The sequence below is a fragment of the Diabrotica virgifera genome, chromosome 10 (assembly GCF_917563875.1).
Source record: "Diabrotica virgifera virgifera chromosome 10, PGI_DIABVI_V3a".
Taxonomy (NCBI): domain Eukaryota; kingdom Metazoa; phylum Arthropoda; class Insecta; order Coleoptera; family Chrysomelidae; genus Diabrotica; species Diabrotica virgifera.
In genome coordinates, this window is record NC_065452.1 from 155182618 (window position 1) to 155200657 (window position 18040).

The following is an 18040-nucleotide window of genomic DNA, read 5'->3' on the forward strand; positions in this document are numbered from 1 at the left end:
TTAAATAGGGACGGCGCCAGAACGCTTCCTTGAGGTAGGCCATTTTTTTGGGTTCTCCATCTGCTCTTCTTTCCATTTAGCACAACGTAGAAGCGTCTATTACACAACAGTGATCTAATGATATTTACCAGGTCATAGTCAAGCACAGTGTTATAGATCTTAGTTAGCAAGGTTCTGTGGTTTATCGTATCATATGCAGCTGTGAGGTCTATCAAGGCTACTCCCACTATCTCCCTCTGCTCAAATCGCTCCCCTATGTGCTCTGTTAGGTTCAGCACTTGGCCTGTGCATGATTTACCTCGTCTGAAGCCTGCTTTCCTGGATGCGGTTCAAAATGAGGCGTTCATACAATTTATATAAATGACATAGAAGAGATATCGGACGGTAGCTACTCGGTAGTTCAGGTTCTTTACCAGGTTTCAGAAGGGCTACTACTTTTGATTTACGCCACATTTGTGGAATCTGGTAGGTAGAGCGACAGATGTTAAATAGATCGAGCACCCATTGTCTCGCTTTTTGCCCGAAGTGTTTTATCTGCTCTGTTAGGATTTCGTCCACCCCAGGGGATTTTCCATTTTCATACAGTCAATACCATTTTTAAGTTCTTCGATGGTAAATGGGTTTCGCAAGAGAGTTGTTTCCTGGTCTTGAGTTCTTATAATCTTTGGCGTTTTGCAACGATTGTTTGTTTTGCCATTCAGAAGCAGTTGGTGGGCTATCTGATTTGACGTTATTGCACATGGCTCTTTCACCTCTGTGGGATCACCATTAAGTTTTTTGATCATATTCCAAGCCTGCTTACTACTGTGCGTCATATCCATTTTACCTAAAGTCTCGCTCCACCGTTCTTGTCTGGAGGCGTTTAGTATTTGCTGCAGTCTCTCCCCTATCTCTGCCGTAACTTCGCTAAATGGGTAATTTCTATATTCTTCGGTGTACTGTGTCATAATGTCTTTTGCTTCATCGTTCAGCCCAGATATGTAATGTTGTTGACATCCTCTGGGTATGTGTTTACATGAGGTTCATTTTACAAGTTTGATGAGATAGAAATATTAGACATATACAGTATGTCCCTGTAAGTTGTATCCATATGGAAAACTTTTTTATTATTAATTTTACGAAAAAAAGTTATGTTTCATAAAAAGCTCTGCATGGTCCAAAACCTAAGGTTCAACCATCAAATATCAAATTTTATGAATATTATACGAGGTATGTCAAAAAGTTTGAATTTCACTCAAGAGTAAAGTAGCTTTATTTTTCACAATATTGAAAATTGCTATTATGAAAAGTTGTTTGGAATTAAAAACTATATTATAATATGCAATTACATCCTTCTAATTGAAGAAGAGTTTTTTTTGAAAAATTATGGATAACTAACATTATTTTCAGTTATCTCAATTCTGATAACTTTTATTATTAATTTTACGATAAAAAGTGATTCTTAATAAAAAGTTCTGCATGGTCTAAAACCTAAAATACAACCATGTTATGTCAAATTTTATGAATTTTATACGAGGTATGTCAAAAAATATGAATTTCGCTCAAGAGTAAAATACCTTTATTTTTCACAATATCGAAAATTGTTATTATGAAAAGTTATTTAGAATTAAAAACTATGTTTCAGTATGTAATTACATACAGTTACATTCTTCTAATTGAAATATTCTGAACTATAAAGGTCTTTACTTTTGATCTAAATTTATCTTTTTTGACATACCTTGTATAAAATTAACCAAATGTGATATCTGATGGTTGTATTTTAGGTTTTAGACCATGCAGAACTTTTTATTATGAATCACTTTTTTTCGTAAAATTAATAATAAAAGAGTTATCAGAATTGAAATAACAGAAATTAATGTTGTTATCCATAATTTTTAAAAATTTTTTTTTTCAATTATAAGGATAAAATTGCATATTAGACTATAGTTTTTAATTCCAAACAACTTTTCATAATAGCAATTTTCAATATTGTGAAGAATAAAGCTACTTTACTCTTGAGTGAAATTCAAACTTTTTGACATATCTCATATAATATTCATAAAATTTAATATATGATGATTGAATCTTAGGTTTTGGACCATGCAGAGCTTTTTATGAAGAATAACTTTTTTTCGTAAAATTAATAATAAAAATTTCATGTGGATACAACTTACAGGGACATACTGTATTTTAGTATAAAATTATGAAACATTCATTCTCTATTCATATGGAAATATTTAGTTTGATCTACTTTTTGTTATCATTTATATATTAATAAAGGAAAGTAACCCCTTGTTTTAAATGTAATAAAATGATAGCATTAAATTTTGAAAATTTTGTTATTGAATATATTAAAAGAAATATGCCAACTGGTATCTTATTTTTGTAAAACTATTCAAGTTTGGTAATATTACCTGAATACTGAACGCAGCCATGGTTACAGAGGAGTTAAGCCGATCGACAAGCGTGACGGAGCTGGGGCACACAATTGGGGATCTCACAAGGATGTTATTGAGTGAGTTACAATTGTAAAATTTATTAGAACTATTGTATACGATATTCTTTTAAAGGGAAGCAGACAGGCCTAATACCGATGCTAACGAAAGTTGGGGAGACGAAGTTAAAATTGAACCTATTGAAACGGAAAAGAAGTGAGTTTGTCGTGTTTGCTTTATGCCTTGCACTTAACGTTGTGTTGCATCATTTACTTGTTTTGCGGTTGTTGCATTTTGTTATTATTAGTTTACAATTAGGGGATGGATTTAATAACAATATAGTTGATATTAAAAATAATTGTTTCTCAATTTCGGCCATATCATTAGGACTAATGAACAGGAGCAACCTAGATCTATTCAATGCTCTAGAATTTATTATACGGCATATTTCTAATTCTAAAGCTTGTCATTCTCATAAGAATCCAATTATTTACTATCAAAGTCATCGCATTCATTTGGAAAGGAGCATCACATGAATTTTTGAGCCGAATATTAAAAAAATGATGAGAAAACAATTATTTTTAATTTATACTATACATTACAAGAATATAAATCAAGTCTAAATATAGGCTAAGTATTTATATGTGGATGGTATTATTAACTTTCATGCATTTAATAAAGATTACTATTTTGAAAAATAAATTATGATAAATTTGGTTCAAGCTTATTTCAAACAAAAACATCGAAATATGAAAGTTGATCTGCTTTGCATCGCTTGTACATCGCAATATTAAGGTACTGGGTAATTTTAAGATAATCCTTTATGAAAATCCAATAAAAAACATCAAAAATATGGTACCTGCTACCAATAATCCTATTAATCGCAACTCATCCATGCAACTTTATGGGCATATACACATACATAAATATCCTCTACCATAATCCTCTCATTCTTACAGTTCCTATCGTATAATAATAACAATTGGTGAATGTTTTTTTTGTAGTGAGAAATTAAAAAAAAAATTGGTGCGAAGGGTGCGTATTTTCAGATATTCCTTCATAAAAATCCAATAAAAAACATCTGGTTCCTATAACAAATATGGTTCCTACTACCAATAATCCAATGTTACCATAATACACACAACAAAAGTAATATCCTATCATTCGAATACCATGGGCCCACTTAAAAAATTTATTACCTCATGAGACTTTTTTTATTCAGTTATTCATGTCGAGTCAGACAATAGATTACTTCAGTTGTTGAAGGCACCAAAATTGAAACCTCTATATTTATGAAACACCCCCTAAAATTTTCTGAAATAGAAAAGTCAGACTCGTCATAAATATTGAATAAAAAGTCTCATGAGGGAGTAACTTAATTTTTTTTAAGTGTGGGTCCAAGACCTATTGATCTTACAATTCCTATTATGAAATACATATGGCAATTGGTGAACGGTTTTTTTGTAGTGAGAAATAATCATCCTATATTTTTGCAAGTATTCTAGATTAGGGGCGGCTGTATACTTATATTGGTAACTTAATTATATAAATTGTTATAATCTAATTCTAAAATAATTTAATTACTAATATTTTATCAACGGTTTTCTACAAAAAACAAGTTTTTATACAGAATTATATGAAGATAATTTATTATTTATTTTTCAAAAAAAAAAAACGCCGAATTATACTCAGTTTCTATCAGTTCTCCAATTGGGATGTACAGCCGGTTCCTAAAAAAACTGATACGACTCTTAGTAAGATTTGATCATGTTGAGCAGTGTATTTGATTGATCTGACATTATATTTATTATGACATACAAATAATAAAATAAACAAACAACAAACAACTGATTACATATTATGTTAATTCATAAATTGTACTAATTATTAAGGTCTAAATGTTTATATTATTTTAAATCTATCTAAACTTTTATATTAACTATCTAAATGATAGGTTTTACATCAAATAGATCACATAATTATTGTAAACGTGGATTATACAACAAAACAAATTAATATTCAATTCAGCCCTGTAACTTATTAAAATAAATATTATAGAAGTTTTCTGGGACTTTCAGCCCTCGGTAATAATGTAGTCTTTCATTCTGAGTTTAAATTTTTCAAAAATATTTATTAGTTTTCTCAGGATTCGAAGAAAATGAATACAATTAAAATACATTGAGAATTTTGACATGCGTCACAATTTTGCATTAACTCAATGTAAAATTTTAAACTGTTAAATTCCAGCTTCCCTAATTATTTGACATCAAAAGACATTAGAAACTATTTGTAGAGGATTGAAATCTGTATTGAAAACAACTGTTAAAATTGGTCTACGTAATTAAACATATTCCAAAATTTTGTAAAAATGTAATACATTTCAGTTTTCAGCCCAAACTTAGGCCACACACAATGCAATAAAGTTCACATTTTTGAACTGTCAATATTTTTATTTTATCATCTATTGTTTAAAAACAATACAGTTGATAAGATACTCTCAGTTGCGGAGAAAGTATTAATAATAAACATTAATAATAAAGTCTAATAACCGTGGAACGGAATAAGCTATCTGACAAATTTTAAGATTTGGCAGTGACATTGACAGTATGTAAATATTAAGTATTTATCCTTCAAAATACACTGCTCAATTTTCTACAAAATACGCTTCAAGAGTCGTATCAGTTTTTTTTGGAACCAGGTGTACAGTGGCCCCTAATGTTAGGTAAAATTTTGATTTTACCTAATATTAGTAAGATATTGATTTTTTTAGACTATTATTTATTTTATTTTTTATTTTTTGAAACGTGCATTATATAAGAATTTTGTGATTGCACTGGCAAGGTAGATATGTATTCTTTGGCACTGGTATTTTTAGTTTAACTTCAAGGAATATAAATTTTTGCTCTATGTATACAGGGTGACAAGAAAATTACACTTAACACTTTATTAAGTGGCTAGTTTCAATTGCTAACAATGCAAGTTTTTTTAAACTATGATATACAGTCAACCATTGGGAGTTTTTCCTAGAAAATTTACCTGTTTTTGATTTTTCATATTATTTACGAGAATGAAGATATTTACAGTGGGAAGATTTTAAATTGTCACCTTGTATATAGTTTGCGTCAATGCATTGTTTTCGGACCTTAAAGGCACTTGTTACATGTTTGTGACAGAGCTAACGTCAAAACAAAAACCACATAACCAAGATCTATAAGCCTGAAAACATTGTATCTTTACAACAGTGGCTGTGAAAGCCTACATTTTTTGATATATCGCCGGTCCGGAACAAGAACGACGTGACTGCAAAAAGCCAAATTTCTAAAAAAAGCAAAAAACGATTTTTAAATATTTAAAATAGGAATTAAATGAGTAGTGATAGTCCAGGAGCATCGGTATGGTGTTTATTCTTACAATGAATTGTAATTTTTATTATTGCTTTTATTTTTATCCCTATTGGTTTGAATTTCATTATCTTAATTTAATCCCCCTCATTTTCAACCCTATTTACAGTTGCGTCATTATTCATCTGAAACAAGGTCTAAAATGGTGCGTATTTCAATAACGACGCAACTACCCTGTGGTGGCTCAGCACATAGTTACAGTTCTGTCGCTTTTGCATCATCTGTACACAGTATTTTAGAAGTTAATTGCGCAATAATTAGGAATTGACAAAATTTGCAGTTAGTTATTCTTGTACTGGACCGGCGATATATGAGGGTGTTAAACCCAAAGTGGTGTAAGTCATATTTTTGAAATGATGTAAGTCTTGCTTTATAACCTTGATATATTATATTGTCATCAGGAAAATTGGGAGAAAAGTGGCATAAGTATTTACAGTAACACAGTAAGTAATACAGTAAAGACTTACACCACTTTTCCTTTTAAGAGGTCTATATATCAAGATTATAAAGCAAGAATTGACATCATTTCAAAAATATGGCGTACACCACTTTCCTTTTAATACCCTCATATGGTTTCGCATCGACAAATCAATAAAACCAGTAGAACCTTAGAGCTAGTTCAGACACAGCGGAATCTGCGAAATCCTTCAGCTTTTACTGTTTTCCTGCCTTTGCTTATTAGTTCTGCCATACATTTTGGCGAATGTTCTGTAGTGAACTGTTTCATCTGTCTTTGTACTGGTGAATTCTTCACCATTCCAGAGATTTGTGAGCTATCCACTTTCTTGTAGCCATTCTTTTTACTGCCTTTTCTACGCCGCAGAAGGATTCTGGACAAACTAATGGCATTGAGCGTTATTTGGCCATTTCGTCTGTTTTTGTGACATCCTTAGATAGACTTACTGGGGAAATAAGTACATTGATCGTTTGCACGTTTTTATATGTGTCATGTTCAGTCAACAAATCTACAGTTAATGGCATATCTGTAGTCCCCATGTCATTTTCTCAGTTTATTTGCTTATACCTTCTTTACATCTGTCCTATATACTCATAGGATGTTCCCTGTTAGACATTGGGATGTGCCATGACAGGATTGAGAACTTCCCCACCTAGTTTCTCCCGATTGTCAACCTGTGGGTTGAGTGTAAGCGAATTCAGTTTGACATGCGAGTCTCAGTTTGTTCTATGATCTTCCACAATTCTGATCAGTTGACTGCTTTGTTTTTTCAGATGGTAATCTCGTAAGAGATTTCCGATCTTGTTCCATATAACCAAATTTGTGTCTTCTTTTCCAACTTCTTTCTACTGGTCTCTTATAATTTTCTTTGGTATTTCACGTAGATTATCCAATGTCAACATTCAATCTTCATAATTATTGTTAATCAGGTTCTTTCTTAGCTGTGTCTAATTCAAAAGTATATTGAAAATGACACATTTTTTTTTTATTTTTCTGTATGTACCTGAAGATTTTTTTTTTAAAGATATTTAGTAGTTTTTCATCGTGTTTTGAGAGAATAGCTTCCATACCTGAAAACAAAGCGAGGTTTGTATTCACGCTGTTTTCGCTGTTCTGAACCAGCCGTGTGTTCTGTACCAGATCTACTAAATAATGCACGTTGGATAAAAAGATAACATTTTATTTATAACATCAGACATTCATGTATAAATTTTCATGTACAAATTGCATGTTCTAGCTAACGTATGTATTTTACCCCAAAAAATGAAGTACAGTCGAAACTGCTTATTGGAATAGCCTCCGTGCCAAGCAAAAGTATTTCTATAACCTGGATATCCTAATAACCGATCATTGGTGGCTAGGAGAAACGTTTCGGGACCTCAAACCTATTCCTTAAAGCGGAATATTCCTATAACCGGGATTCTAATAAGCCGATTCGACTATTTAAATATCGAAAAATTACTGGGTGCTATTTTTTAACTTTAATTCTGAGGGAAGTCAATAGAAAAGATGTACGATCTCGTAGGCAGCTAATTTTTTACTCCGACATGGATTTTTGTTAATATTTAAGCAAAAAAGTGACTTTTCAATATGTAATTTCAATATTGTGAAAAAACTAAAAAGCTGTATTATAGATAAATACATTCATTATGCTATGCTACTTGATGCTACTTTCTTGAAAATACTTGCTCTTTAAAATTAGATTTTCTAAATTAGAAAATGTTTATAAACAAAAAGTTATTGCAAATTAAACTCGAAAAAAAAATTTGGATACCCACGAGATGGTACATGACCTTTTCTATCGACTTCCCAGCCTTTTCTATGTTCCAGCTGGAAAATCTGGAAAATAGCACCCAGTAATTTTTCGATTTTTCAAATGTTTTTTGGCTTCTTTTGTGGGGTATTTGTTGATTTTTTCAACTAAAATAAAATGAATGCACAGAGAGGAAGGAAGACCAGAGGAAGGAAGAGGAGGAGAGGAACAGACACCAGTAGAAGAAGAACCAAAAGAATTGACCCTAGATGAATGGAAGGCTCAACGCGCTGGACGTGCTAAACCCCAATTCAATATTAGGAAAGCTGGTGAAGGAGAGGACCCAAGCCAATGGAAAAAAATGTTTGAACTTAGGAAAAAAGAAAAGGATGAGGTAAGAACAGAGATATTTTTTTAAACTAAATACATACATATTTATTATCATCATGTTTCATTTCATTTTTGTGTATATATTTTATGTTTGTTATTATATTTGCTGATATGATCAAATGTAAATCTTCTTCACATGCCATATTAGAATTATACAACGTTGGTGATCACCATTGCTAAGGCTTCTCGATATTCTGCAACATGGAATAATTGCATTTCATTTCCTGCATTTCATATCTGAGTCCATTCACAAATGGTGTTGACCATGAAACTTGTCTTCTTCCTATACTTCTATGTCCCTCTATTTTACCTTTAAGGATCAGTTGTAGTATTCTATATCGATTTCCCCTCACTATATGCCCCAGATAAGACATTTTCCAGTGTTTAACAGTCTTTAGCAGTTTTCTATTTTTGTTGTCCCTCCTTAATACTTCCTCATTAGTTTTTCTTGCTGTCTAAGGTATCATCAGCACCCGTCTATGAATCCACATTTCCAATGCTTCAATTATGTTCATGGTTTGATCCAGTTTTAGTATCCACACTTCTGCACCATACAAAATTACAGACCAAACATAGCACTTAACATTCTTTGTCTTCTAAAGTAAGATGATTCTTACATTTTTATAAAAGTAGTTTTAGTCATTGCTATTCATCATTTTATTTCTATGTCTGGATCTAGTTGGTCCGTTATAGAAGTTCCCAAATATGTCACTTTGTGAACTTTTTTTAACTTGGACTCCATTTAATTGAAGCTCTGCATCAGGATGTGGGTTACGATTAAAAACTAAAACTTTGGTCTTGTTATTGCCCATTTCCTCTCCTACTTCGTGATTATTATCAAGCAGAATTTGGAGACCAATATTTTCTGACAGAATTACTTTATAGTCCATTGATCTTTATTCCACATGGCTATTTCTCAAGTGCCTTTTTAAATAATTGATCCGAGTAACCATTGATCACTGTTGGGGACAAAATGCAATAAGTCCATGAAGCATGCAAATATATCTTTTCTTTGATCACATCATTTTTGTAATAGGATATTTAGAACAAAAAGTGCCTCCCTGATTCCCATAGTATTTCTAAAACCAAATTGAGTATCTTCGAGATCATCTTCACATTTGCATCAATTTTGTTGTGAAGTATTCTTAGGAAAATCTTAAGAGTGTGCTCATTAGGCACATCAATTAATCGATATTCTGAGCATTTTCTAGCATTGTGTTTTTTAGGTATTGTGACAAAGATGGACTTGAGTCAGTCTATGGGAATCACTCGGCTGTTATATATTGCATTAAACAGTTTTGTGAATAGGTTTCTTTAATACATATGCATATTTCTTTTATAGGAAACTGATGAAGAAGAATATGATGTCTCAGAATATCCCCAACGTGTTGGTAGACAAAAGCATCTCTTGGACATCGAGATTCAATTCAATGACAGTGTACGCAGAGGTGGTGGACGCGGAAGAGGACAAAGATCTGGGGGCCCAAGAGGTGGTGGAAATCGCGGTGGTGGTACTGGTGGTAGTGGTGGCGGCGGTGGCAATCGAGCTAGAGAAAGTGATAGAGATAGACCAGAAAGACGTTACCATAATGATGCTGTAAGTAAAACGCTAATACTTCTATATTATAAATACTACTACATATTACAAAGTGGATTTAGTATTCAGTATTTTCCTATTCCTGCTGTATTTCCATCGTTGTTCTTCGAAACCTGTGTCTTTGCTTTTGCTCATCTTTCAACTTGCTCGTCTTGATCCAAAGGAAAACTAACAAATGTATCGCCTTGGAGATGCATTTTATCCATGTAGTTGCTGGTGTACCTTGTTTTCGTTTTTCTGTGGGGGTCCATTCTAACACTTTTTTGGGGATTCACCTTTCCTCCATTCGTCTTATGTGTCCGTACCATACTAGCTGTTGCATTTCGATGTCATCTATGATTGTTCTTTCTATTTCCATTTGATGTCTAATGTCGTCGTTTCTTATGTGTTCTAGTCTAGATCTTCTTGCTTACCTCCAAAAATCCATCTCAGTGGCTAGTAATTTATCTTTGTACTTGTTGGTTAATTACCAGACTTCAGCTCCATAGGTTAACACTGGTTTTAATATTGTGTTGTAAATTCGTTTTTTATTTTCTGTTCTTATATTTTTTTGCCACAGTACTGAATTCAGGGCTCCTATCACCTGTTTTCCCTTTACTATCCTTTCTTTAATATTGTCTTCGTTTCGTCCTGTACTAGTTAGTTTTATTCCCAGATACTATTCATTGCAGCTTGTAATTGTCTCCTGTTCCAGGTTCAGATTCTCCGTTTCTTCCCTTCATACGCATAGATATTTTGTTTTCGGTATTTACCTCCAGACCCCATTTTCTGTATTCCTCTATTAGTTTCCTTGCTATTAAATTCCAGATCTTCCGTGTCCTGTGCAATTACAATTTGGTCATCTGCATAGAGCAGCATGTAGAATATCGTATCTCCTTTCGGTAGTCCCAAAGTCCCATTCCATTGCACTTCTTCCATTATCTAAGGGCTTCATCAATATACACTGCGGTGCAAAAAAATTGATCCACTAAAAATCTGGTCATTTTTGATGTTTCGAATTTCCTAAACGTGTTGTCCGATTTAAGCGATTTTTACCATGTTATAGCCTTATTCATTGACAATATCGCTGTAATAATATTGTTGCTAAACAGTCAAACTGTCATTGTACACCAGGTGTACGAATCAAACTGTGTTTTTTTCTCAAAGTTCGCATCACCCTGTGGATTATTGTATTATTTATAAAATACTGAAATTAAAACCCAACTGTAGCCTCAGGTTTTCTTAACATTTTGTCTTTCGATTCATTCGCTTATGTTGGATAATAAAAAAGTTAGGTACTTTAATAACTGGCCATGTTTGTCATCAGTACAGGGTGTTTCTAAATAAGTACGACAAACTTTAAGGGGTAATCTTACATGAGAAAATAATGACAATTTGCTTTATAATCATATCCGCAAACGCTTCATTTCCGAGATACAGGATGTTCATTTTTTTTACAAACTGACGATTTATTTATTGCTTTAAAACCAGTTAAGATATGCAAATGAAATTTGCTGGGTTTTAAGACGTAGTTATTGCACATTTTTTGACATACAATTGAAAATTGTATATTCACCATTGGCGTGAATTGGCATAATACCTGTTTGCGCGCCAATGGTGAATATTAAATTCTTAATTGTATGTCAAAAAATATGCAATAATTACGTCTTAAAACCCACCAAATTTGATTTGTATATCTCGACTGGTTTTAAAGCAATAAATAAATCATCAATTTGTAAAAAAAATGAACATCCCTTATCTTGGAAACGAAGCGTTTGCGGACATATTATAAAGCAAATTGTCATTATTTTCTCATGTAAAATACCCGTCAGTTTGTCGCACTTATTTAGAAACACCATGTACTGATGACGGAACATGGCCAGTTGTTAAAGTACCTAATTTTTTTATTATCCAACAAGTGAATGAATCGAACGACAAAATGTTAAGAAAACCTGAGGCTATTAGTTGGGTTTTAATTTCAGTATTTTATAAATGCTAGAATAATCCACAGGGTGATGCGAACTTTGAGAAAAGAGCAGTTTGATTCATACAGCCAGTATACAATGACAGTTTGACTGTCTAGCAACAATATTATTACAGCGATATTGTCAATGAATAAGGCTATAACGTGGTAAAAAATCACTTAAATCAGACAACAGGTTTAGGAAATTCGAAACATCAAAAATGACCAAATTTTTAGTGGATCGATTTTTTTGCACCGCAGTGTATAATATTGAATAATACTGGCGATATACAGCATCTTTACCTTAGCCCTTTAGTGGCCAGGAAACCTTTTGATATTTTATTTCCGCTTTTAATTTTGGATGTAGAGTTTCTATATAGTTCTTTCCGTGTCATATGCCTTCGTTAGATCTACCATGAGTAAATGCAACTCTTGGGCTCTTTATTGAATATATATTAAAATTGAAACCTCTAAGAATCGATTGCGATCTGCTAAAACTCATTAATTGCCATAATTTCAAGTAGATATATTATATATCATTATTCAAAAAACAAAGTTATAACACTTATAAATTAGTGCAAAAATATCTAGGGTTTTTTTTGCAGTTGTCTCCGTCAATTGTTTATGTATTTCAGTTAAGAAAGTCACCAATTAAAGAACTTTTTAAAATGTACAACTTATTTGAACCATTTTTCTCCATAAGAAACGTTTTGCAACCAAAAAAAATTTTTCTTATTTTTCAAAAGAAACAAAGCAAAATCAGCTGTGCGTCTTCAAGAATTTGTCATCAGCTGCTCCTCATATACCTTTTAGATTTAGAACCATCCAAAAGCTGGATACGATTTTGACGTGAAATTGGTGATTTTTTCCTGATAGACTGGGGTACAAAGTTCTGTTCATTAACACATTATTAAACTGCCACACTATTAAAAAAATTCAGTCAACTTACAAAAACAGTTAGAGCCGTGATCAATCAGTCACTTATAGCTTATATAGAACTGATACAACAACTGTGGCTCACGTGGCTATAATGCAGAATTATACCGAGACAACTAAGGTGTTCTAGGAATGCGTGATGGAAATAGTCTGCTTATAGATGGAAATAGTTAATCAAATACTACGATGACAAAATAAACGTTTTTATTTTAAGATAAATTCCTGGTTATTTTACAAAGTTCTTGTTGACATTGACACTTGTCACTTGTGTCACTCACAGGTGTTGCCAACACATAAAAGTCTACAATAGAGAATTGTAATACCAACAGGTGTGTCATGTGGCTCTTATCGAGAATAAACCTGATGCACAACATTTACGTCTCACGGCAGCCAATGTGTTAAACTCAAGACAAGCCAGTGTATCTCAATATCACATAGGTTTTATTTTTGGCATTATACCGACTCTACTTAGCTTTGCCACCCTGTATAACTAGTTTCTACACTTGAGAGCAAAATAATCGACTCATTCGCCGAATTGTACACGTTAGATGTCTCGAATTTCCTGAACCTGTTGTCAGATTTGAGTGAGTTTTTTAGTATGTTATAGCCTTATTATTTAAGAAAATCGATGTAATAATAACGTGGCTGGACAGGTAAATGTCATTTTATGCCAGGTGTAACAATCATACTGTGTTTTTTTCTTAAAGTTCGGAACACCCTGTCGAATATTCTAGCATATATAAAATATTTAAATTAAATCTCAATTGTAGCCTTAGGCTTTCTTAACATTTTGTTTTTTGATTCATTCGCTTATGTACTTTTAAATTACAAAAAGAGATATTATGTACTTTTATATTACAAATGAGGTATGCTATTTGGTCTTGATCAATATCATTCCAAATCTCGAGAGCTACTGTTTCTACCTCTTGTAAGGTTCTAGGAAGTGGCAAATGCTGTCGTAGTCTTCCGCCAATTATGTTCCACAAATGTTCGATCCGGTTAAGATATGGACTATGTGATGGCCACTTCAAAGTCAGAAGATTTAGCTGTTTTAAAATATTCGGTTACAGTTCGTGAACGTAAGGTCTTGCATTATCGTGCATTAGCAAAAAATTGTTACCAATAAAGGAGCCGATAGCATGATAGCTAAGTCCTTCTCTATGTAAGATCACTGCTTGAACATACTCATCGCGGGTCAAATTCCTTGTAGTGTGTTCAATTTCCACTAAACAAAAAAAAAATACGGACTTAATTGGAACTTTAAATAATAAATCAGCATTGTTTAATAAACAAGCCTACTATAGGCTTGTTTATTAAACTAAGCAGAAAATGAGGATTTGTTGATGAAAAACATCGCTAGTTGTTAACGTACCAAACCTTTTTTATTATCCAATATAAGCAAATGAATCAAGAAACAAAATGTTGAGAAAGCCTAAGGGTACAATTGAGTTTTAATTTAAATATTTTATACATGCTACAATATTCCACAACGTGTTCCGAACTTTAAGAAGAAAACACAGTATGATTGTTACACCCGGTATAAAATGACATTTACCTGTACTAGCAACGTTATTATTACATCGATTTTCTTAAATAATAAGGCTATAACATACATACTAAAAAAATCACTCAAATCGGACAAGTTTAGGAAATTCGAGACATCTAACATGTACAATTTTGCTCTCAAGTGTAGTTAGTTCTAAAAATAATGGTTTTTCTAAAGTAATTTTATTTTGTTTTAGGTTGATGAGAGAAACGATGCCCGCCAAGCTCCTAAGGTAGATGACGAACGTGATTTCCCCTCTCTTGGCTAATGGTTAGCCCCCAGACAGTCGTTCACTAAGTATTATCAGCTATTTTAGTGGATTACTACAATGGGGCGACTATCATCACAATAAAACTGTATATTATTACAATTTAACTACTTTGTTATGTCGGATTCCGACATAAACAGGTCTTTAGAATTTCTTAGCAAGTTTTTCAAATATTCTATAGGAATTTCTTTCGAAAATATCTCATTTTGAGCTATTGCAACACGTGGACTGCCGCGCCTTTGACGCCATAATATAAACAAAAGTACAGCAGACACCGTTTCTAATGCGGTATTTTTTTGAGGAATAAACTATATTCAGTGTAGACTGGAACACTCTGAAAGGTGGTGACTACTAGTCAGTGTTATGCTGTATTGTTAAACAGTTTCAATTGTCGCTGATGCTCATGTTAACATTTGTTCATGATGCCATTTTTCAATTTGCATTTTTTATTACGAAGTTTTAATTATTTAGTTATAGGTTTAAAAAAATCGACAGGAAAAATTTGGACATGGATGATAGTAACGCCAGTCTCGATATATTCATATTATAATTAATTTATCATATTGTAAATGTATTTTTTGGGTTGCTTTGTCGCTTTTCTGTATCCTTAAATATAGCATCAGCTGTATCATTTTGTCAATGTATTGCTGTCATTAATTCAATGAGAGGAAGAGTACTCATTATATCAGTTCAGAAAGGCTTGGACCATTTTGCTCAAGGGGATATTCATGTACCAATCGAACAAAAACCTAGAGTTATTCATTTTACAGTACGGGTATACAAGAATTAATACAAAATGCAAAAGGTTAAGTGTACAATTTTTTCGGATAGGATATACCGGATATCCTACAAAAGACAGACACCTTCCAAAGCATTTAACGAATCGGGCCTAAGTGGATGTGATATCTGTAGGTTTGAGTCAACGTTTCTGACTTACGAAATGCTTCAGTCGAAACTGCTGTATCTATCTTCCTCTTTACCAACTATTTATAATCCCATCCTATTTGCTCGCATTGATCATGTACATACACAGGGCCGCTGTATCCATTAGGCAATATAGGCAGTTGCCTAGGGCGGCAAATTATGAGAGGGCGGCAAAAGCAAAAATACGCAAAAATGGTACATGTTTGAAGGGCGGCTACTAGAGAATTACCTAGGGCGTCAATTCACCTAAATGCGGCTCTGTACATACATACATACTTACATAATCGATGTTCCTCTTATACCGGAAGGTGTCGAGGATTGATCATGTTTTTGACATAATTTTCAACAAAAAGAACAACACGAATTATGCAAGGAAAGAATAACACAAAAATAAAATATTAATCAGTTGCAAAAGTACGAGAGTATTGAAAAGCGACAACGTTCGTATCGACAATAGTTTATTTTTTGTTAAAAGCTTTTTTAATTATAGACTTGTAATTAATTGTATTTTATAGCTATTGGCTCATGTTGCTGGTATTACGAACCAATTGTATTGCCAGTAACATGTTAATTTTGAAAGATAACACAAAAATGGACTCCGATCTGTGAAATGAACAATTTCTGTCCTTATGGTGACATATGTTCACTTTCGCAGAAACTGGAAAGGTGTGTGTTGCGGGCAGGCGCATCCGTTTAGTTTTACTGAAGTTGTCTGCCAAATTAACACTTTCAGCTCTGGGCCAATATCAGATATTGGTCTCATGTGCCACTTTTATACAGTCATTGGAAAATTGTTGAAACGTGAACACGGTAGTCGTGTCGGCGGTACCTGATTAAAAACAGTGAACACGCGAGTCGTGTCGCCGGACTTGAAAGTGTTAAGACCTGAAATAATTTTGCTTTTCCATTTAACAGTTTTTCTATCAGTGTTAGATGTCAATACATTTACAATTTGGGACATACTCGTATCATATTTTTTTACTACGACTGAATAGTTTTGTATTCATCTAAATGTGTCGAGAACACTAGTAACACTACGGGATTTTCATGTGTGGTAATTTTAAGTTACAATTGATTATATATTGTTGTAAAAACCTTCAATTCAAAACAACATTTTCGAGTAGTTAAACGTGTATGATACACACATTTCTTCAATAAAATGTTTTGTTGTAACAAATTGTGTTTTATTTATTTTTATTTTTAATGAATGATTAGACTGCAATAGATAGTGATATAAAGGAAGAAAAAGGTACTTGAGACTAGAATAAGTATTGTTTATATGGGATTGAGCCACAATTATTGGTGTAATGAAAGTTACATTTTTGTATCAACTAATTTTATATTAAAAAAATAAAATCTACGGTTTCGTTTTGATTAAAATCTGTCTTCCTCCAACCCCCGATAGTACTATTTCTAGGTCTACCTGTTGTCAAGGAGGCTCTAAGGAAGACAGATTTTTACCATTCCGACCGTAGATTGTCGATATAAATTATTTTAATTTATATCGACAGTATCGGCAGTATGAATAGAATGCACTCTAACGGGGAATAAGCGAAATGCATTTCGACTCAATTCAAGCTACAGGTAGACAGAAATAGTACTATCGGGGATGGAGGAAGACAGATTTTAATCAAAACGAAACCGTAGATTTTCATTATTTTGTTAATGCCATACTCTGCATAGAGTACAAAGACTCGTTTCATATGGGCTCTCTGAACCGCAAAGTGAAATGTTTTCCTGGCGGTGCCTTTTGGTATGTTTATACCTGGGTTAAGCAGAAAGCTTGAATTGAGTCGAAATTCATTTCGCTAATTTTATATTTCCTTTCCTGAAATCGTTTCCAAAAAAGATTGTTCTAAAAAATTCTGAGATTTTATAACTTTTTGGTTCGTCATAACCATCAAAACCATGTTCAAAAATCTTCTCGGAGAACGATTTCCGAAGTGAAAATCGAAACATCAAACAGTTAATTAAAAATGTAATTTTCATTCCACCAATAATTATTGTGGCTCAATCCCATATAAACGTAATACTTGACATGCCACAAGAGAATTGCTTCAAAACCTTGAAGAAATTATAAATGTCAGAAATAGTAGGCTAAGAAGGTAAATAAAAATTAATGATACGATGCTAAAGAGAGACGTAAAAATGAGGCTTGATAAAGAACAAACAAGTGTATCATATCTAAACAAAAGTAAAAAATACTAACAGATTCATTAATAATCGAGTGATATGACGTTATAGAGACGTGAGTCAGCACACCAAGACATTAGTTTGTGCGAAAAATAACTTGTCCAATTTTTGACATGTATAAATGCAACTTTTCTCCAATGGATAGGAATCCACAGTCCACAGCTATGAAATGCGTCGCAATGCTGTTAAAAAGTAAAATAATTTAATCCTATCTCACCT

The 18040-nt window shown here is 32.8% G+C and overlaps 1 protein-coding gene across 4 annotated transcripts in view; it reads left to right on the forward strand.

Moving 5' to 3' along the window:
- The window catches only part of LOC114330690 (plasminogen activator inhibitor 1 RNA-binding protein), a 40485-nt gene extending 23680 nt beyond the window's left edge, over positions 1-16805 (forward strand). Inside the window, exons 4-8 of one of the 4 annotated variants that reach the window (XM_028280105.2) lie at positions 2411-2494; positions 2550-2630; positions 8215-8419; positions 9758-10012; positions 14633-16805. In XM_028280105.2, the coding sequence (XP_028135906.1) occupies positions 2411-2494; positions 2550-2630; positions 8215-8419; positions 9758-10012; positions 14633-14704 (697 nt within the window). In that variant the 3' untranslated portion in view covers positions 14705-16805. The remainder of the gene's footprint in view (positions 1-2410; positions 2495-2549; positions 2631-8214; positions 8420-9757; positions 10013-14632) is intronic. The other 3 variants (XM_028280106.2, XM_028280107.2, XM_028280108.2) reach the window with 3 other exon arrangements.
- Positions 16806-18040: the final 1235 nt, after the last annotated feature.